The 20,340-nt window shown below is 43.1% G+C and overlaps 1 protein-coding gene across 2 annotated transcripts in view; it reads right to left on the bottom strand.

Annotated features, from left to right (window-relative positions):
• The window catches only part of Ptpn21 (protein tyrosine phosphatase non-receptor type 21), a 70,555-nt gene that overhangs the window by 31,257 nt on the left and 18,958 nt on the right, over window positions 1-20,340 (bottom strand). For both annotated transcript variants that reach the window (XM_042692566.1, XM_042692567.1), the window contains exons 3-9: window positions 10,451-10,620; window positions 7,598-7,695; window positions 6,876-6,943; window positions 5,761-5,831; window positions 3,279-3,366; window positions 2,670-2,758; window positions 673-760 (exon numbers count right to left, since the gene is read on the bottom strand). In XM_042692566.1, the coding sequence (XP_042548500.1) occupies window positions 673-760; window positions 2,670-2,758; window positions 3,279-3,366; window positions 5,761-5,831; window positions 6,876-6,943; window positions 7,598-7,695; window positions 10,451-10,620 (672 nt within the window). The remainder of the gene's footprint in view (window positions 1-672; window positions 761-2,669; window positions 2,759-3,278; window positions 3,367-5,760; window positions 5,832-6,875; window positions 6,944-7,597; window positions 7,696-10,450; window positions 10,621-20,340) is intronic.

Below are 20,340 nucleotides of genomic sequence, written 5' to 3'. Positions count from 1 at the left end.
GCACTGTCCCTGAGCTGCCTTTGCTCAAGGATAGTGCTCTACCACTTGAACCACAGCACCACTTCCAGCTTTTCCTGTGATTAATTGGAGATCAGAGTCTCATGGACTTTCTTGCCTGGGCTGGCTTTGAACTATGATCCTCAGATCTCAGCCTCTTAAGTAGCTAAGATTATAGGCATGAGCCATCAGAGCCTGGCTGGATTTTTACTACATTAAGATGGGATCTCATTTTTATGCCCAGGCTGACCTGGTCTTTAATCCTCCTATTTGTACTTCCCTTTGTCTCTGGATGACAAGTACATACTACTGTACCCAGCCATGGTGCTCCCCTCCTAGCTTGGGATGACAGGTATATACCACTGTGCTCAGCCACTGATTGAGATGGAGTCTCACCAAAGTCTATCCAGGCTGGCCTTGAATGGCGATCCTCAACCTCTACTTCCCAAAGTAGGAAGGATTACAGGCTTGGGCCACCACTCCTGGCTAAGCAACCACATTTTGGCAAGTGTTATTTTGCAAAATAGTGTATTTTAAAACTTCATGTCTTACAAAATTATGAAATACTACCATTCTAATACCACCTCCCACTCCAAACACACAAGGGCACACAAATGCTAACTTGTTAACTTTTAGGAATAACATTCCCTCTCAGATTCCTTACTGTTTACTCACTGTTTGAAACTGGATGGTCTCCTCTTTACTTGCCAGCTCTAATGCAAAAAAGGACTTGTTGTGGGACATGTTCGCAATGTCATGCCACCTAAGGACAGCAAAAACAGCAAGGTTGACTACACATACAGGTTTTCCCTTGCACTTGGCACATAAGTTACTGTTCATTCATTGTTTTTGAAAGAACACAGTGTTTAATCAGCCATCCTGTAGTTCTAATTCAGATGACAGTATCTAGTTTCAAAAAACAAATACAGCCAGACACCAGTGGCTCAAGCCTATAATCCTAGCTACTCAAGAGCCTGAGATTTTTTTTTTTTTGGTCAGTCGTGGGGCTTGAACTCTGGCTTGGGTGCTTTCCCTATGATCTTCAGCTCAAGGTGAGTGCTCTACCGCTTGAGCCACCACACCACTTCCGGTTTTCTAGTGGTTTATTAGAGATAAGGGTCTCACGGACTTTCCTGCCCAGGCTCGGGCTGGCTTTGAACCGAGATTCTCAGATCTTAGCTTCCTGAGTAGCTAGGATTACAGGCATAAGCCACTGGCACCTAGCTAAGAGCCTGAGATTTGAGGATCAAGGTTTGAAGCCAGTCAGAGCAGAAAAGTGTGTGAGACTCTTATCTCCAATTAACCAGTAAAAAAGCTAGAATTAAGAGATGTTCAGCTTGTGTAAGAATAATTTATAAACCAGGTACCAGTAGCTCATACTTGTCATCCTAGCTACTCAGGAGGCTGAGATCTGAGAATCACAGTTCAAGCCAGCCAGGGCAGGAAAGTCCATGAGACTCTTAATTTCCAATAAACTACTCAGAAAAATCTGGAAGTGGGGCTGTGGCTCAAGTGGTAGAGCACTAGCCTTAGCACAAAGACACTCAGGGGCAGTGCCCAGGCCCTGAGTTCAGACCTCAGGACCAGAAAAATAATAATAATAATTTATAAACCGGGAGCCAGTGGCTCACACCTGTAATCTTAGCTAGCCGGAAGGCTAAGAACCTGAAGATAGCAGTTTAAAGCCAACCTGAACAGAAAAGTCCTTTCTAGGTAGAAATGTCCCAATCTTAGTCTGTTGCCAATGTCTTAACTATTCACTTAACAAACATTTTAAGTATTTTGGGGGGGGGGGGGGAGGGAGAGTAATTCTAATGTTCTACTGTGGAATAACATGGTTCAATTCACTAGGTTTAAGATACAAATGGGCCCCCACCCCCACCCCCCAAACCATCTGCAAATCTGGTGTTGAAGAATCTCACACCACTATTAGCATATCTTTACTGGCTTTCCCTCTACATACACTCCAAGACTGATCCAAATAAAGAGAATCACTTTTTTACAATGGGGAGGGGGAATGTGGGGGAAATGGGACCAACATTGCCAAAGTAATTGAAATTTGCTGAGATGTTGGTATTTAAGGAATTTCATTACATAACTAAAGCCAGAAGAAAGGTCTAGATTTTCCACAACAATAGTCCTAGAAACCAAGAGCCCAAATTAAAACTTCACATTAAGACCAGGAATAGCCTCCAAATGGCAGGAATCGGGGCACATATTTTCAAGCATCTTACAAGTCTTGTATCTTGTAAGGAAAGCACCATTTTCTATATATTTTTTTTTATTTTTTAATTTTTTTTTGGTTGGTCGTGGGGCCTGAACTCTGGGCCTGGGCACTGTCCCTCAGCTCTTCAGCTCAAGGCTAGCGCTCTACCACTTGAGCCACAGCGCCACTTCCGGCTTTTTTCTTTTTGCTTATGTGGTGCTGAGGAATCGAACCCAGGACCTCACGCATGCAAGGCAAGCGCTCTACCACTGAGCCACCTTCCCAGCCCCCATTTTCTATATATTTGGTTTTGAAGAAGGTAGTCTATTAGTAACGTTACTCTAGAAAATGATTCCCATTTTCTAATGAGAAACTTGGAAGCAATTTAACTACAAATACTTTAAAAAGAAAAGTCTGTCACCAACAGAAGCCACAGAATGTACATAGAAAGAGGGGAGAAAAATACCTAAATATCACAGGAGGCCTCCCGTTCTTGTGTTTCACAAAGATACCTTCCAGACAGGCTCCGATGGATATGTCGCTCCCTTGGCTGTCCTGAAAGGGGAGAGCAGGGAAGAAACACTGAGGAAACAGTTGCACAGATCTGACAACAACACGCATTGGCTGGAATCTACCTTCCAAGAATGAAGCCTTCCGAAGAACTAAGAGTAAACCAGGCTGAGTAAGATGAATGGATTATCATGGAAACAGCTCTGAAAATACAAAGGACCTGAACCCCTAAGGAACTCCATGTCCAGATCATTTCATAGCACAAACTGTGAAACTGGAATGTGTTATTTTACTACAGAAATTCTGGTCACAAGGACCTTGGCTTTTAAGTTTACAGGGCCGCGCAAATCAAGGCACATTCAAGCTTTCTCTCTTCTCTCAAGTTGCTTTTTTTTCTCTCTCTCTCTTTTTGGACACAAATCTTGACATGTTGCCCAGGCCTACTTCAACCTCCAGGGATCTGCCTACCTCTGCCTCCCAAACAGCTGAAACTACAGGTGCATGCCACTGTGCCCTGCTTACCAAGCCTAACTTTTGAGAACCTCAGTCTTCTGGCCACCCTTACCTTGGCAGGGTAACTCTCTTCTCCATAGCCGTCCATTCTCTCCACCTCCTGCATATACAGCATTTCAGCATCTGGAGCTGTAAGCCCCCTGAGACACAAGACATTGGTGAGATTGTTGACAAAAGTAAAAGTTTTTTTTGTCTTTTTGTCTGTCATGGGGCTTGAACTCAGGGCCTAGGCATTGTCCCTGAGCTCTTCAGCTCAAGGCAAGCACTCTACCACTTGAGCCAGAGCACCACTTCCTGTTCTCTGGTGTTTTATTAGAGATCAGAGTCTCATGGACTTTCCTGTCTGGGCTGGCTTCAAACTGCAATCCTCAGATCTCAGCCTCCTTGGTAGCTAGGATTACAGGCAAAAGCCACCAGCGCCTGGCTTAGAAGTTTTTAAACTATAGCTTAAGAGCTACATATCAATTTGACATCATACATTATAAACATGGCAGGCTTCTACACATAACTGACCATAATGATCCTCCAATATGGAGCAAAGAGTGACCCCCTACCTATGAAAGTAAACTCTGGAATTCTGCTAAAATACTAGAATACTATGGTGAATGCCAGGGTGACTTATTCAAGATCTAACCCTTGAATTTTAGGCAGATAAGAGCAGAGCCCAGAGCAGAGGTAAGGGATGAGATAAGCCCTAAAAGAGCTCCAAGTTAAAGTCAGAGGTTTTTTTCTTTTTTTCTTTTTAAGGCCACTCTTGGGGCTTGAACTCAGAGCCTGGGCACTGTCCTTGACCTTTTCGGCTCAAGGCTACTGCTATACCACTTGAGCTACAGCTCCACTTCTGGCTTTTTGATCGTTTTTATTGGTGATAAGTCTTACAGACTTTGCTGCCCAAGCTGGCTTCACACCGAGATCCTCATCTGCTAGCTTCGTGAGTAGATAGGATAATAGGCAGCAGGAGCCGCCAGCACCCTGCTCCAAGCCACTTTTTTCCTATATCATCAAGTAATTGTTCAATTACCTCCACATATCAGGCATTATTGAAAATCATAGTTCAAGTCAAACAACAAATGCAGGGAATGGGGACACAAGGATTGTAGGTATAAATCCTCCTTCAACTCAGGAGGCTGGATTACTGGAAGAACATGTGCAAAGCTGGGCATTGGTGGCTCACACCTGTAATCCTAGCAACTCAGGAGGGTGAGCCAAGGATCAACGTTCAAAGCCAGCCTAGACAGGAAAGTCCCTAAGCCTCTTATCTCCAGTTCACCACCAGAAAACCCAAAGTGAAGCTGTGGCTCAAAGTGGTAGAGAGCCTTGTGCAAAAAGAGCTCAGGGACAGTGTCCAGACCCTGAGTTCAAGCCCCATAACCAAGGGTGAGTGGGGGGGGGGGGGGGGGGGGGCGGGGAATGTGGGGAAAACCAGAAGTCCATGGCTCATACCTACAATCTTAGCTACCTCAGAAGCTAAAATCTCAGGACCACAGTTTGAAGCCAATCTGGGCAAGAAAAATGGAGATAATATTTACCTAAAAGATTACTATAATTATATGGCAAATAAAGTACCTGGAACGGTGTGGCATTTGGCTTACAGCTAGCATTCACTAGGAAAAAAGTTTTCTTGCATATATCAAAGAAAGTCAACATCCTCGGCAGGTATATGCAGCAGTAAGTACCAAAGCTCCTATCACAGTCCACAGAGGACAGAATGCTGCTTTCAAAGCAGCATTGGCATGGAGGTTGGCAAGAAGGAACACATCTGTAATTCCAGAGGCTAAGGCTACAGGACTGGGATCAAGGCCAGCCCAAGCTACATAGTAAGAACCCAGGCTAAGTAGTACTTGCCTAGCATTGGTACAAGGCTCTGGGTTTCATCCCTAATACCACAAAAACTAAAACAAAAAATATACAGGAAATTGCAAGTATGTAATTCTTACAGAATTGTAAAAGAAAACAAAAACCAGACACCAGTGGCTGGTACCTGTAATCCTAGCAACTCAGCAGGATGAGAACTGAGGATTGTAGTTCAAAGCCAGCTCCGGCAGGAAAAACCATGAGACTCATATCCAACTAACCATCAAAAAGCTGAAGGGGAGCTATGACTCAAGTGGCAGAGTGCCAGCCTTGAGTGAAAAGAAGGGACAGCAACCAAGCCCTGGGTTCAAGCCCTAGCACTGATACCAAAAAAAGGAACAGGAAGAAGAGAGAACAGAAAAAGAACTCTCCCCATAAAGTACCTATAAAGGTTTGGTTAGCAAACCAACTTCTAATACACGGAGTGACAGACTGGTATTTTTCAATGACTAGTTACTTTCTATTTCCTCAGTTCCTGATTGGTAAGATGGAGAAGAAATAAACCAATACAGGCAAGTGCTCCACACTTGGCACATGGTAAGTTACCATGAACTTCCTGTGAAAGCAGTAGTAGCGACTACAGTTAAGCTTTCAATATATATTTAATCTACCAACACATATTGCACATCCACGCAGACATTAATTCCATACCAGTTCCACATCTTATATCTTAATGTTACCTGTATTTCTGATGTAATAAGGCCACTTTCTGGGTTGCTTCTTCCAATACTTTTTCATCCTGTAACCACTCCTATAACACAAAGCAAAAAACAACAAAAACTAAGCTTAGGAAGAATCATTGCTATTCTTATTGGCTCATCATTTCAGGTAAAACTGTAACTAGTAAGCCCAGCACTGGTGGCTCACACCTGTAATCCTAGCCACTCAGGAGGCTGAGATCTGAGGATCACAGTTCAAAGCCAGCCCGGGCAGGAAAGTTCATAAGACTCTTATCTCCAATTTACCACCAGAAAACTGGAAGGGGTGCTGTGGTTCAAGTGGTAGAACACTAGCCTTGAACACAAAGAGGCTCAGGGACAGCACCCAGGCCCTGAGTTCATAGACCAACAACCGACCAAAAAAGAAAAAGGAAAAACTATAATATCACTATTTGGGGGTTGGCTTATAAATGTAATCCTGGCTTATATGCTAACTGTGATCTTTCTAAGGACTTAACTGGCTTCTGCTCAGGAACGCAAATAACTTGCCTTGCCTTCTCTACTCATCCCAGGGAAGGTTTTAGCTGAGTTATTTCAGATTGGTAACACTCATTAGCCACTCCTGAGCCCCGCGCAAAAATACCCTGTGCATTCTCTGGCTGGCTGTGTAGAGTCTCAGGAGTGCATTCCGCATCCCTCAGTTGTTTCAAATATAGTTTTCGTGTCATTTCCAACTGCAATAACTTTAAAAAGTTGAGCTGGGACTTTCTGATGAGAAGCCAAATTCATTTCAACATCAATTTTGTGATACTTCAAGCCTCCAGTTGAAAGCAAAAGTGCTGTGTGCTACTCAGAAGCCAAGAAAGCATCTCTCTTAGACTCATATTCAAATACAGAAAGAATTTCTTCAGGCACAACAGGGTGCCTGTCCCTCAGTTTCCATGATCTGACACTTGGGCTCTATCCCAAAGGGAGCTGACTTAACACTAAGCCCGACCTAAGACCTCTAGCATACAGACTTCATTTCAGGAATTAAGAAGAAATTGTTTATACAATTAGGAAAAGTTTGTTTAGAAATTGTTAGAAATTTGGGGGAAAAAATGTTTATAAAGAGGCCCAATAACCGAAAGTCTTACCACAGGAAATAAGGCAAATTTCTGAAGAAAGTCTTGGGATTCATACTGATCAAAGTCACCAAAATCAGCTATTAAAAAAAAAAAGACAAATATTCACACTGATTATATTTTCTTGGCATAGCAAAACATGCACAGTAAAACTCAATTCGCAATATGCTGATGGTATGGTTCATTCAGAAGTCACATTTTTCTGATAAGCTGCTACAGGTTGCAATAGTCTGTTTTTAAACCAACCAAAGCAATCAAATGAGGACTTAGGAGGTAGCTCATGCCTATAATCCTAGCTACTCAGGAAGCTGAGACCTGGATGATCAAGGTTCAAAGGCAGCCCAGGAGAAAAAAAAAAATCCATCTCCAATTAATCAGCAAAAAGCTGGACTAAAGGTATAATTCAAGTGTTAAATTGTCAGTCATGAGAAAAATTGCTGAGCAGAAGGCCCTGTGTTCAAGCTCCAGTACCAGTATACACATATAGAGAAAAAGAAAATGCTTTGAATATATATATATGTATTTCTATTTACTGAACTATTTATTGCCTTGATACATAACAATGAGTTTCTAGAGATTTCTAAAAGTCCCATATTTCATTGAAGTAAACAAGGAAGTCACTTAGAAAATAGAATATTTCCCTAATCTAAAAACACTACTAGAGATCATATAAAAGTTTTTTTATAACAGTTTAATCTGATAGAACAGTTCATTGCCCCGTAAGCATTACGTACCTTGCACCGCTAAGCCTGCTAAATGAATTGCTTGCTCTAATGTACAAGGAATGTTTCCTTCCAAGATATCTTTCTTCAGCTGCAAGTAATACTGATACCTATGAAAAACAATGTCAATTTTATAAAGTCAATATCATCTTCATTCAAGACAACACAGTGCCATTTACCATTCTTGGGTAGAGGAACATAAATACTAGTCAAATAAAATCTTAACTCTTGAGAGAGAGAGAGAGAGAGAGAGAGAGAGAGAGAGAGAGAGAGAGAGAGAGAGAGTGTGTGTGTGTGTGTGTGTGTGTGTGTGTGTGTGTGTGTGTGTGTGTACACCTGTCCTAGGTACTGTCCCTAAGCTTGCTTTCTTCACTTTTTTTTTTGCTCAAGGTTAGTGCTCTACCCATTGAGCCACAACTCCACTTCTGATCCTTTGGGATTTTATTAGAAATAAGAGTATCACAGACTTTCCTACCCAGATATGAGCCACGAAGATGTTTAAATTGAGATAGTGATTAGTTCAAGTTTTCCCTCCCAGCTTCCACTTTGTTCTTTAGCATTTCTATTTTTTACTTCTTTCATTGTAATTGTGTTGCTCCTACCACCTGCTTCTTGCTTATGTGGTGATCCAGCCTCTTCCAGTAATTCAGACTCAGACTGTCAGATTCAAAAAGATTTTAAAAAGCTGGGCACTGGTGGCTCACACCTGTAATCCTAGCTACTCAGGAGGCTGAGATCTGAGGATCACGGTTCAAAGCCAGCCGGACAGGAAAGGCTGTAAGGCTCTTATCTCCAACAAACCACCAGAAAACTGGAAGTGGCACTGTAGCTCAAGTGGTAAGTAGAGTGCTCACTTTGAACTAAGAGCTGAGGGACAGCGCCCCGTTCCAGAGTTTAAGCCCTACAACCAACAAAAAAAGGGAGTTTAAACAGATTCAAACTGTCAGATTCAAATAGCTTTCCTCAGGTACAGATCACTGCTACAGCTGCTTTCATACAGAAGGTAAAGGTAAAGAAAAAATAATGGACTTAAAAGCTAGGAAGCTGAACACTGGTGGCTCACACCTATAATTCTAGCTACTTAGGCAGCTGAGATCTGAAGATTGCAGTTTAAAGCCAGCCCCAACAGGAAAACCCATGAGACTCTTATCTCCAATTAACCACCAAAAGCCAAAAAAAAGGCTGTGGTTCAAGTGGTATAACCTTAGCTTTGAGCACAAAAGCTCAGGGACAGCAGCCAGGTCCTAAATTCAAATCCACAACCAGAAGAAAAAAAAAAAAGTAATACATGCAAAAATAATACTGGAAGTCTGTGATAGCCATCATCCTAACAGAAGTACTGGCAAAGAAGACAGCTCATTCCAGCCTGGGATCACAGAGCTCTGTAATGGAGGACCCTTCTGAATAGGACAGTTAACTTCTCACTACTTGGGAAATGGAAATCAAGAGGGTTTTAGGGTCAATGCAAGGCACGGCAAAAAGTCAGCAAAATCCATCTCAGTCTTTAAGTTAGGCATGGTTGTACGAATCTGTCGTCCCAGCTACTGCAAGGCCACAGGTAAGGATCGCAGACCAACGCTGGTCCCGGACAAAAATTCCTTAAAAAACTAAAGCAAAAAGGGATGAGGGAGTGGCTCAAGTGGGAGAGCTTCTGCCTAGCAAGCACCAAGGTCCCTGAGCTCAAACCCCAATACCTCCTCCTTCACCAAAAAAAAAGAAGATTCCAACATGTAACTGTGAGAAAATCTAGAACACAAGTGTCTAGTTTCTCTATCATGCTTCTTAATATCATCTTCCCTTTCTGTGTCCCTTTTAAGTATACTTCCTAGCTGATGCTTTCTGACTGGTAACTCTGTGCCTCCTATGTCTCAATCTTCCTCTCACCCCACTCTAGGATTCAGCTTCCAGAGTTATGAGGCTATTAAAACGAAACCTTTGGCACAGTTTCTTGAAGAATAAACACAGATTTTTGTGACTCCGTTGTCTAAATCCTCTCATTCCCTTGTTGCAAAGGGTCAGAAACAAAATCAGCAAAAACATCAAGGATGACATCACTACGAGAGTTCATAGAACTGGGAAGACAGTAGCTCACTCTTACAAGTAGCTACTCAGGATGCTGAGATCTGAGGATCAAAGCACAAAGCTGACATGGGCAGAAAAGTCCCTAAGACTCTTTCATTTCAAATTAACCACCAAAAAAAACAGAGGTAGAGGTATAACTCATGTGATAAAAGTACCATCCCTGAATGAAAATGCCAAATAAGGCTGGGAAGGTGGCTCAGTGGTAGAATACTTGCCTTGCATGCATGAGGCCCTGGATTTGATTCCTCAGCACTACATAAGCAGAAAAAGCTGGAAGTGGCGCTGTGGCTCAAGTGGTAGAGCGTAGCCTTGGGGTGAAGAGCAGAGGGACAGCGCCCAGGCCCAGAGTTCAGGCCCCATGACCAACAAAAAAAAGAAAAAGAAAAAGAAAAAAAGCCAAATAAGAGTGTGAGGCCCTAAGATTAAGCTCCAGGACAGAGAGGAGGGGGGAGGGGGGAGGGAAGGGAAACAGAAACAGGGAGAGACACACACAGAGACAGAGACAAAGAGACAGAGAGACAAAGAGACAGAAAGAGAGAGTGTTGATAAGACAGTAGAGAAACGTCTCTTTAACCATTCCTCTGTTCAAGGCAAACCTATAACTCATCCAATGCACAACCCAGAACAAAAAAAAAATCATGACATGTCACATAGCAGAACCCGTTGGTAATATGGAAGCTAAAATGTAGGGTGGGAGAAGCAAGTTTCCTGCTGCCTTCAACCTTGGCTTCACTTGACCTCACTAGATGGCTGTGCATCCACTACAGGTATAAGACTCCTTACCTGGTAATCTCCTGCTGCAGCTGGGAAACGGAAGGCACGTAAAACACCACTCCAAAGTACACGGTAGGCTCCAGTGCATATTTATCCAGCTGTTTCTTCAAAGGTTTTTCCAGATCTACCCATCGGCGCTGATTCTGCTTATTGTAGTACCAGAGGCTGAAGTAAGTGACCTGGAAGGACAGAAGGTCACTGAGGGAGGCAGTGATGCACAAAAGGATTTCAGTGATGTCAACTGCACCAACTAAGGGCCTGGGACCAAGGGGACGTGGTCTCCTATTGCCTCTTTTCTTCCAGGGACAACAGCAAGATGTAAAGGGGAAAGAAGACAGGACTTACCACAGAGATAACTAGTACAGGAAGTATAAGACAGCAGTATAAGCGAGAGGCGTAAAGGCAAAAGCCAGCTGCACATCATTTCTTGCACTCTGAAAGATGTGTATATTGGCCTGGATACCACAAAGTAAGTGCTGTGCAACTTTTCATACAGATTTAACAACAAAAAGTACTGAGCTAGGGCTGGGAAGGTGGCTCAGTGGTAGAGTGCTTGCCTTGCATGCAAGAGGCCCTGGGTTCGATTCCTCAGCACCACATAAGCAAAAAAAGAAAAAAGCCGGAAGTGGCACTGTGGCTCAAATGGTAGAGCGCTAGCCTTGAGCTGAAGAGCTGAGGGACAGCGCCCAGGCCCAGAGTTCAGGTCCCAAAACCGGACCCAAAAAATAAATAAATAAAGTACTGAGCTAGTCATGAGTGGCTCACACCTGTAATCCTAGCTATTCAGGAGGCTGAGATTTGAGGATCATGGGTTGAAGCCAGCCAGGGAAGGAAATTCTATACAACTCTTATCTCTAATGAACTGACAAAAATCAAGGGGGAGGTACTGTTCAAATGGTAGAGTACTAGGGGCTGGGAATGTGGCTTAGTGGTAGAGTGTTTGCCTTGCATGCATAAAGCCCTGGGTTCCATTCCTCAGTACCACATAAACAGAAAAAGCTAGAAATGGTGCTGTGGTTCAAGTGGTTGAGTACTAGCCTTGAGCAAAAGAAGCTCAGGGACAGTGCCCAAGCCCTGAGTTTGAACTCAGGGGGAGATATGCCCCCTCTAATAAACCTTAGAATAATCTTTCTCCTGTGCCTGCCTGCCTTCCCTGGGAAGGTCGTGATGGATCCTAACACTAACTTCTTTTTTTTTCCTAATACTACCTTTATCACAGTTTCTTTTATCTTCTTTACTCTACAATCCATTGGATACAAATTAAAAGCAACTATAAAGTTTTAAATCCCAGTTCAATGTGGAAAATGAATTCTGAATTAAAGAATAGAATGTGGAAGTGTTCTCTTTCTTTCAAACACACACACTCACACACATACATACACACACAAATGAAGTAACCTAAGTGTAATACTCAAGACATTTTTCAAAAAAGAGGCGAGAGTTAGCATTTACACTTCACCTGCTGTGTAATATAACTGCCAAGACAAGTCTATAGGGGCCCTCAGCCTAGGCAACTTGAAAAGCTGAAAGGAAATGGCAGCTCAAGGCTGTTGCTAATATTTACCTCGAAATCAATTTGCAGCAGAGACGTATGAGGAACATACATGCCTGTAATCTCAGCTACCTGGGAGGTGGAGGTAAGAGGATGTAGTCAGAGGCCAGCCCCCAAGGAAGTTTTAGAGACCCTATTTCAAAAGGACCAACAGACTAGGGGCATAGCTCAAGTAACAGAGTACTTGCCTGGCCAGAAGCACTGAGTTCAATCCTCACTATGGGATTTTAAAAAAGGGGACTGGAGGGGAGAGCTAGAAATCTGGCTTAGTGATACAAAGCCTGCCAAGAAAGTGCAAGTCCTGAGTTCAAACTTCAGTTCTGTCAAATAAAATAAAAATTTGTAAATCCATTGACAGGTCAAGACCATTGGAAATCCACTACTCTGTTGTTTTTGTTGTTGTTGTTTTATTTTATTTTATTTTTTTTGGTCGGTCGTGGGGCTTGAACTCTGGGCCTGGGTGCTGTCCCTCAGCTCTTCAGCTCAAGGCGAGCGCTCTACCACTTGAGCTACAGCGCCACTTCCGGTTTTCTGGTGGTTTATTGGAGATAGGAGTCTCACAGTCTCTCCTGCCCGGGCTGGCTTTGAACCGCGATCCTCAGATCTCAGCCTCCTGAGTAGCTAGGATTACAGGCGTGAGCCACCAGCGCCCAGCTTGTTGTTGTTTTAATTGGTCATGGGACTTGAACTAGGGGCCTGGGTGCTGTCCTTGAGCTCTTTTACTCAAGGCCAGCACACTACCACTTTGAGCCACAGCACCACTTCTGGTTTTCTGGTGGTTTATTGGAGATAAGAGTCTCATAGACTTTCCTACCCTGGATGGCTTTGAATCACCATCCTCAGATCTCAGCCTCCTGAGTAGCTAGAATTACAAGGCTTGAGCCATGGGCGCCAGCTGCTCTGTTGTTTTATACCCTAGAGCCATGGAATAAAACATGCACAGTGACAGGCATGCTCCACATGCACCGTCCAGTACAGCTGCCACTCGATACAGGGGGCTTCACAGCACTTGAATGTGGCTAGTGCCACAGAAATTCTATATTCACTATTGTGCTTAGCATATAGACCTTTGGCACATCAATAAAACCTAGAGGGAAAAAAAATTTCAGGTCATTTCTTTGACCTGAAATATTCACTTAAATAAAAAAATGAATTTTACCCAGTGTTGGTGGCTCACGCTTGTAATCCTAGCTACTTAGGAAGCTGAGATCTGAGGTCTGCAGTTTGAAGCCAGCCCAGGAAGGAAAGCCCAGAGACTCTTATCTCCAATTAATTACTCAAAAAAAAAAAAAAAAAAAAAAAAAAAGCCAAAAGTAAAGATGTAGCTCAAAGCAGTAGAGTGATAAGCCTTGAGGCAAAAAAAAGCCCAGGGCCAGTGCCCAGGCCTAAGTTCAAACCCCAAGATTGGCACATAAAGAAAACGATTGGTTTTGATCAAGGTTAACCCATGAATGCAAACTGTTGAGATTCTAATCTCCAGTTAACCAGAAAAAAGCCAGACATGGAGTTGTGGCTGAAGTGGTAGAACGCCAGCCTTCAGCAAGAAAAGCCAAGCACGAGCACAAGTCCCTTGCCAGGCACCCAATGGCTCACACCTCTAATCCTAGTTACTCAGGAGGCTGAGATCTGAGGATTGTGGTCCGAAGCTAGCCCAAGAAGAAAAGTCTCCATGAGACTCTTATCTCCAATCAACTACTCAAAAAAAGCCAGAAGTGGCACTGTGGCTCAAGTGGTACAGTGCTAGACTTGAGTACAAGCATTCAAGCTCTGAATTCAAGCCCTAGGACCACCAAAAAAAAAAAAACAGCACAAGGAAGTAGCGCTGTGGCTCAAGCAGTAGAGCGCTCACCTTGAGCTGAAGAGTGCGGGAATAGTGCCCAAGCCCAGAGTTCAAGCCCCACGACGGGCAAAAAAAAAAAGAGCACACGTCTCAAATTCAAGCTCCAGTACCAGCATAAAAACAAAAACAAAACACAGTTCTAGGTTTGATTTCCAGCATATCCTTCTGGCTATGGATGGGAAAACCCAATAAATCCAATTCCATTTTCTCAAATTAACTCCTCCTTCACAATGTGATCATGAGGACTGGAGAGGAGAAATGATGGGAATGCATTTTGCTACTAGAAAACCATTACATTTTTGAGAGACTATTCACTTTCACCCATTTTTATCTGCCAAGTACTCACAAAAACCAATTACCCCTTCCTCCAAAAGAGGAATTTGTTTTTACATATATTTGTTATTACATATGTTTGGATGGCTCACAGCACAGTATATTTTTAAGTTGTATGTTTGCTTTGTGTTCTACTTTAGGAAACAAGTTTTGGATTGCACTTAGCATGCCTGCTCTATAATGCACAACATTGTTATGCGCTTAATTACACATTTACTTCTGGTTATAAAGACAGAGCCTTGGCAGTAAGCCCAGGACAAGCATCTTGTAGGATCTAAAGCTGTCTGATTTATAAAAATATATTGTCACCTGGTGTCAGTGGCTCACACCTGTAATACTAGCTACTCAGGAGGCTGAGATCTGAGGATCACGGTTAGAAGCCAGCCTGGAAGGAAAGTCCCTGAGACCCTTATTTCCAATTAACCACCAGAAAGCACTTAAAAGTGGCTCTGTGGCTCAAAGTGGTAGAGTACTAGTCTTGAGTGCAAAAGCTTAGGGACAAAGCCTAGACCCTAAGTTGAAGCCCCATGACTGACTCAAAAAAAATAAAAAAGTCACTTTTAGCCAAAATTAAAGGTTTTAAATGTTCTTTTTGTATCTATTACTCTCCATTTTAAATAAAGATGTGATCTGTTGTTCCAAATAAAGAATTTAAATGTTTGGGCAGGGAAGGTGGCTTAGTGGCAGAGTGCTTGCCTCACATGCATGAGGCCCTGGGTTCAATTCCACAGCACCACATAAACAGAAAAGCTGGAAGTGGCACTATGGCTCAAGTGGTAGAGTGCTAGCCTTGAGCTGAAGAACTGAGGGACAGCACCCAGGCATAGAGTTAAAGCCCTATGACTAAAAAAAAAAAAAAAAAAAATTTAAGTATTGAAGAATCCAAAGGGGCTGGGAAGGTGGCTCAGTGGTAGAGCGCTTGCCTTGCATGCATGAGGCCCTGGGTTCGACTCCTCAGCACCACATAAGCAAAAAAGAAAAAAGCCAGAAGTGGCGCTGTGGCTCAAGTGGTAGAGCGCTAGCCTTGAGCTGAAGAGCTAAGGGACAGCGCCCAAGCGCAGAGTTCAGGCCCCCATGACCAGACCACCCTGCCCCCCCCCAAAAAAAGAATTCCCTGGGTTGAGGGGAACATAGGCTGAAGAATCCAAAGTACTTGCTCCTGTGTTCAAGTTTTACCTTAAGTACTTCAAGAAATCAAATGCATTATCTTGTAAAATACTTCCAAGGAGGCATCATATTTGTAATACTGCTACTAGAAAGGTTTAGACACATGTCACTAAAATCACATAATAGGAGACTCTTATCTCCAACTGACCACCAAAAAACTGAAGCTTCACAAATACATACTGGGCGAGCTAAGGATCATCATTCAAAGCCAGCTGGTGCAGGAAAGTCTGTGAGACACTTTTATCAAATTAAGTACAAAAAAAAAAAAACCAGAAGTGGAGCTGTGGCTCAATTGGTAGAGCACAAGCCTTGAACCAAAGAGCTCAGGGATGGTGGCCAGGCTGAGTCCAAAAACCAGTACTGGCACAAAAACAAACAAGAGGGAGGGACCGGTGAGGATATTCAAAGGGTGACATTTATCAGGAGGCATTTCATTTACAAACTGTTTTGCTGAATGACAACTACTTTGCATAACTGAAGACAATAAAGCTTGCTTTCTTTTCTTTCTTCTTTCTCTTTCTTTCCTTTCTCCTTTCTTCCTTCCTTCCTTCCTTCCTTCCTTCCTTCCTTTCTTTCTTTCTTTCTTTGCTGGTCATGCAGCTTAAACTCATGACCCAGGCGCTGTCCCTCAGCCTCTTTGTGCTCAAGGCTAGCACTCTATCACTTGAATCACAGCACTACTTCTGGCTTTTTCTGAGTAGTTTATTGGAGATCAGAGTCTCACAGACTTTTCTGCACAGGCTGGCTTCAAGCGATGGTCCTCAGATCTCAGCCTCCTGGGTGGCTAGAGACACCCAGCTAAAACTTTTTTTTAACACACATAAAAGGGCTTAGGCATAGCTCAAAGTAGTGGAGCACTTGTCTAGCATATGAGAGGTCCCGAGTTCATTTTCTATGTTATATTGTTTTCTTGATCTTGATGTGGTTTCATTGGTTTGATAGTTTATATGTATAATTCTACATCAAGATCGCATGATCTAAGGGGAAAAAAATCACCTGAATGCTGTATAACACAGAGCTAAAGTTCATTCAGGGGAGAAAAAACATAGTTGTAATATTACTAGCCATTTTAATATTAATTTTTGTTCTTTGCTGTACATTTTTATTCAAGCTGTCAAGTACAAAATGTGTATGCCTTCAAATAAAACCCAAATTTACTGTTAAAAATAAATCACACATCTTATACTCTAGTTTTATCATAAATTGTGATATGTAGCAGACAAAAATAGGTGAAATGCAATAGGCCTCTTTTCAGACAATGTAGTTACCTTACTCTGCATGAACTGACAACAGCTCTTCTTCCTAACAATGCAGTTCCTTGTTAATTATTTTAAGAGTCTCTCTGGTTGTACTATTTTTAAAGCAGAGCAGAGGGACACCCAAATTAGCTAGATTGTTTTAAGCCACTAATGCATTATGTTTGATAAAAGTTAATCCCGTATAAAATTACAAATATAATTTTATCCTGATGCCTTTCTTAGACCAGGCTGAAGCCAGAAGACTTTCATCGGGGAATGATGAGAGATGAGAGGAGATAGCCCTAGATATAGTCTATCCCAGAGATCACCTAACAAGGGTGGTTAACAAGTATTAACCTAATTCAAGTCCTGAGCTTACATGTACAGAGTCTGCCATAAATAATGAAGGACCCTACTACTTCTGCCTTCTGACAGATGGTCACACAGTCTCAAACAGGCAGTCTTCTCTGATGTTTAATTTTACTCCGTTGTCTTCTCTCGTTGCTTAAGTAACACACCATCACCTTACAGGAAAAGTGGTAACACATAATAAATGAAGACCGGAGAAAATAATCCAAAGTACATCTTTGCTGGAGGCGTGGTTTAGCAGAAACAATGTCCGCCAGCTTCTTCAGCTGTACGTGAAGAGAGAAGAAGCTACATGGTATGCCAGATACTGCAAAATGCTCTAAAGATACTCAATTAAGGGGCTGGGAAGGTGGCTCAGTGGTAGAGTGCTTGCCTCCCATGCATGAGGCCCTGGATTCGATTCCTCAGGACCACATTAGCAGAAAAGGTCAGAAATGGTACTGTGTCTCAAGTGGTAGAGCGCTAGTCTTGAGCTGAAAAGCTGAGGGACAGCGCCCAGGCCCAGAGTTCAGGCCCCACTACCGACAAAAAAAAAAAGATACTCAATTAAAACAATCTCAACCCACATGCGAGAGAGAGAGAGAGAGAGAGAGAGAGAGAGAGAGAGAGAGAGAGAGAGAGAAAGAGAGAGAGAGAGAGAGAGAGAGAGAGAAAGAGAGAGAGAGAGAGAGAGACTCTGTGTGTGTGTGTGTGTGTGTGTGTGTGTGTGTGTGTGTGTGTGTGTGTGTGTGTGTGTGTGTGTGTGTGTGTGTGTGTGTGTGTGTGTGTGTGTGTGTGTGTGTGTGTGTGTGTGTGTGTGTGTGTGTACACTAGGGTTTGAACTCAGGGTCTGGGTGCTGTCTACACTTCTCCACACAGGCTTGTACTCTGCCACTTGAGTCACACCTCTATTTCCAGTTTTAGGTGCTTAATTGGAGATAAGTGTCTCACTGACAATCTTTAGATCTCAGCCTCCTGAGTAGCTAGAATTACAGGTGTGAACCACCCCCAATCTACTTCAGGAAAACAGTCAAAGTATTTCCTTTTTCGATATAGAAAGGCTCTCCTTCAAGGGCTGGGAAGGTGGCTCAGTGGTAAGAGCTCTTGCCTTGCATGCCTGAGGCCCTGGGTTCGATTCCCAGCACCACATAAGCAAAAAGAAAAAAGCCAGAAGTGGCGCTATGGCTCAAGTGGTAGAGCGCTAGCCTTGAGCTGAAGAGCTGAAGGACAGTGCTCAGGCCCAGAGTTCAGGCCCCACGACCGGACCCCCAAAAAGAAAAAAAGGCTCTACTTCCTTTTCTTTTTACTAATAATATAAAGTTCTTATAGGGGATTGTTGGTTTTGGTTTTGGTTGTTGTTCATGTTTTTCTTTTTGGTAGTACCTGAGTTTGACTCAGAACCTGGCACTTGCTACACTGGCCTGCTAGGCTGGTGCTCTACCACTCAAGCTATGCTTCTGGCCCAGCTTTTTGCTGGTTATTTTAGAGACTGAGTCTGGCCTGCCCAGGCTGACTTTAAATCTGGATCCTTCAGGTCTTAGCCTCTTTAGCAGCTAAATGCACAGACCTCAGGGACCAGAACCCAGCTGTGCTGGTTATTTTTGAGGTAAAGTCTTACTTTACTTACTTTTCTGGAGTCAAGTATTACTTCCTGCCCAGACATGTTCCTCAACTATGATCTGCCTATTTTAGGCTTCCAGGTCCTTGCTGGGATCAAAGTCCTGCACCAGTACATCCAGCTTCCCTTCACCAGGATGAAATCTCACCGACTGTTCGGCCTGGGCAGACAAGGACAAGCTAGGAGGACCAATACAGACCACTGTGCCCAGCCATGGGTTGAGAGGGCATTTTGTGAACTGTTTTCTGCCCAGATTGGTCTCAAACCTCTCTCCTCCCATTCTCAGCCTCACAATTAGCCAGAATTATAGTCATGAGCCCACCAGTACCCAGGTCACATTTAAAGTTTCTTTCTCTCTTTTCTTCTTTTCTTTCTTCTTGTGCAAGTCCTGGGTCTTAAACTCAGGGTCTGGGTACTGTCCCCTGAGCTTTGCGGCGGGGGGGGGGGGGGGGGGGGGGGGGGGGGGGGGCGGTGTTTGCTCAAGGTTAGCACTCTTACCACTTAAGTTACAATTCCACTTTCTGTCTTTCAGAGTTTAGCTGAAGGTAAGAATCTCACAGTCTTTCTTGTGCAAGGTGGTTTGGAACCACAATCCTCAGATCTCAGCCTCCTAAACAGATAGGATTACAAGCATGAGCCATCAGCTCTTGGCTTGGGTTTTCCTTTAAATTATGTTCCTCAATGAGGACAAGTCAAAAGACCCTAATTATGAGAAGGTGCATAATTCAGAAACACATATTCAACATTTTTAACTATTTAACATTTAAATTCCAAATACACTTTCATCCAATAAATGCTATTTAAGCATACATAAGACAAGACTATATTGAAAAGTAGAAGAGATGGTGATCTAGTTCACAGGTACAGCACTTGCCTAACATGTATAGGGCCTTGGGTTCAGTACCCAGCACTGAACAGTCTAAGTCTCAATAGAAAATAGGGCAATAAGTGTTAAATAAACAAGATGATGATTTAGAGAAGAATTTTTTTTAACTACTGCTTTATTTATTTTTGTTTATGGGGACTGAGGAATTGAACCCAGGGCCTCAGATTGGTAGGCAAGCACTCTACCCGCTAAGCCACACTCCGAGCCCTAGAGAGGAATATGAAATGAAATAATGATTGATAGTGGTCCTAATTCACAGATGGTCTGAACTGCTGTAATATGTAAATTCCAGGTGTGCCCTGCAGCCAATTGCAGTAAGCCAGGACCAATGAAGGCAGCAAATGCCTCAGTGGGCTCACTAGTTACTTTGCCTTCCTTGGTTATTGATTCTGACTCCACAGCTCTCTGTCTTCATCCAACGGTACTGTAACCAGATACTGCTTTGGAAAATCTCACCGCAGGGGACTCTCCGGGCATCTATTTCTTCAGCATGATACTTCTAACTGTACAGGAAAACAAGCTCACAGAACACTCTACCAAACAGCACAATCACTGAACAGCTTTAGAGATATTCCCTCCTTCTCCCACCTCCCACCCTGTCTTCCCACAGTGGTGACTTTGGTTCCTTCTCAGGACTCTCTTGCTTTGCCTCAGGTGAGCTTAGAATGTGCTTTTGCAAACAAGAAATTGTACAAATGACAAAATACAAAATAAATGATAATGTATTTCAAGAGTACTTGAAACAAATTACCATCAAATGTAAGAGGCTGCCCTGTCCAGGCATGCATTATAGGCACCAGAGCAGGACACCTGTCACTTGCCTAAGGTTACATGATGGAAAAAGAGAGTGGTTCATGAATGTAATCCTAGCTGCTCAGGAGGCTGAGATCCAAAGATCTTGGTTCAAAGCAAACCCA

This window comes from Dipodomys spectabilis, unplaced genomic scaffold (assembly GCF_019054845.1).
Source record: "Dipodomys spectabilis isolate Male_0828 unplaced genomic scaffold, ASM1905484v1 ptg000157l, whole genome shotgun sequence".
Lineage (NCBI taxonomy): Eukaryota > Metazoa > Chordata > Mammalia > Rodentia > Heteromyidae > Dipodomys > Dipodomys spectabilis.
This window is presented reverse-complemented; position numbering and strand designations above follow the sequence as displayed.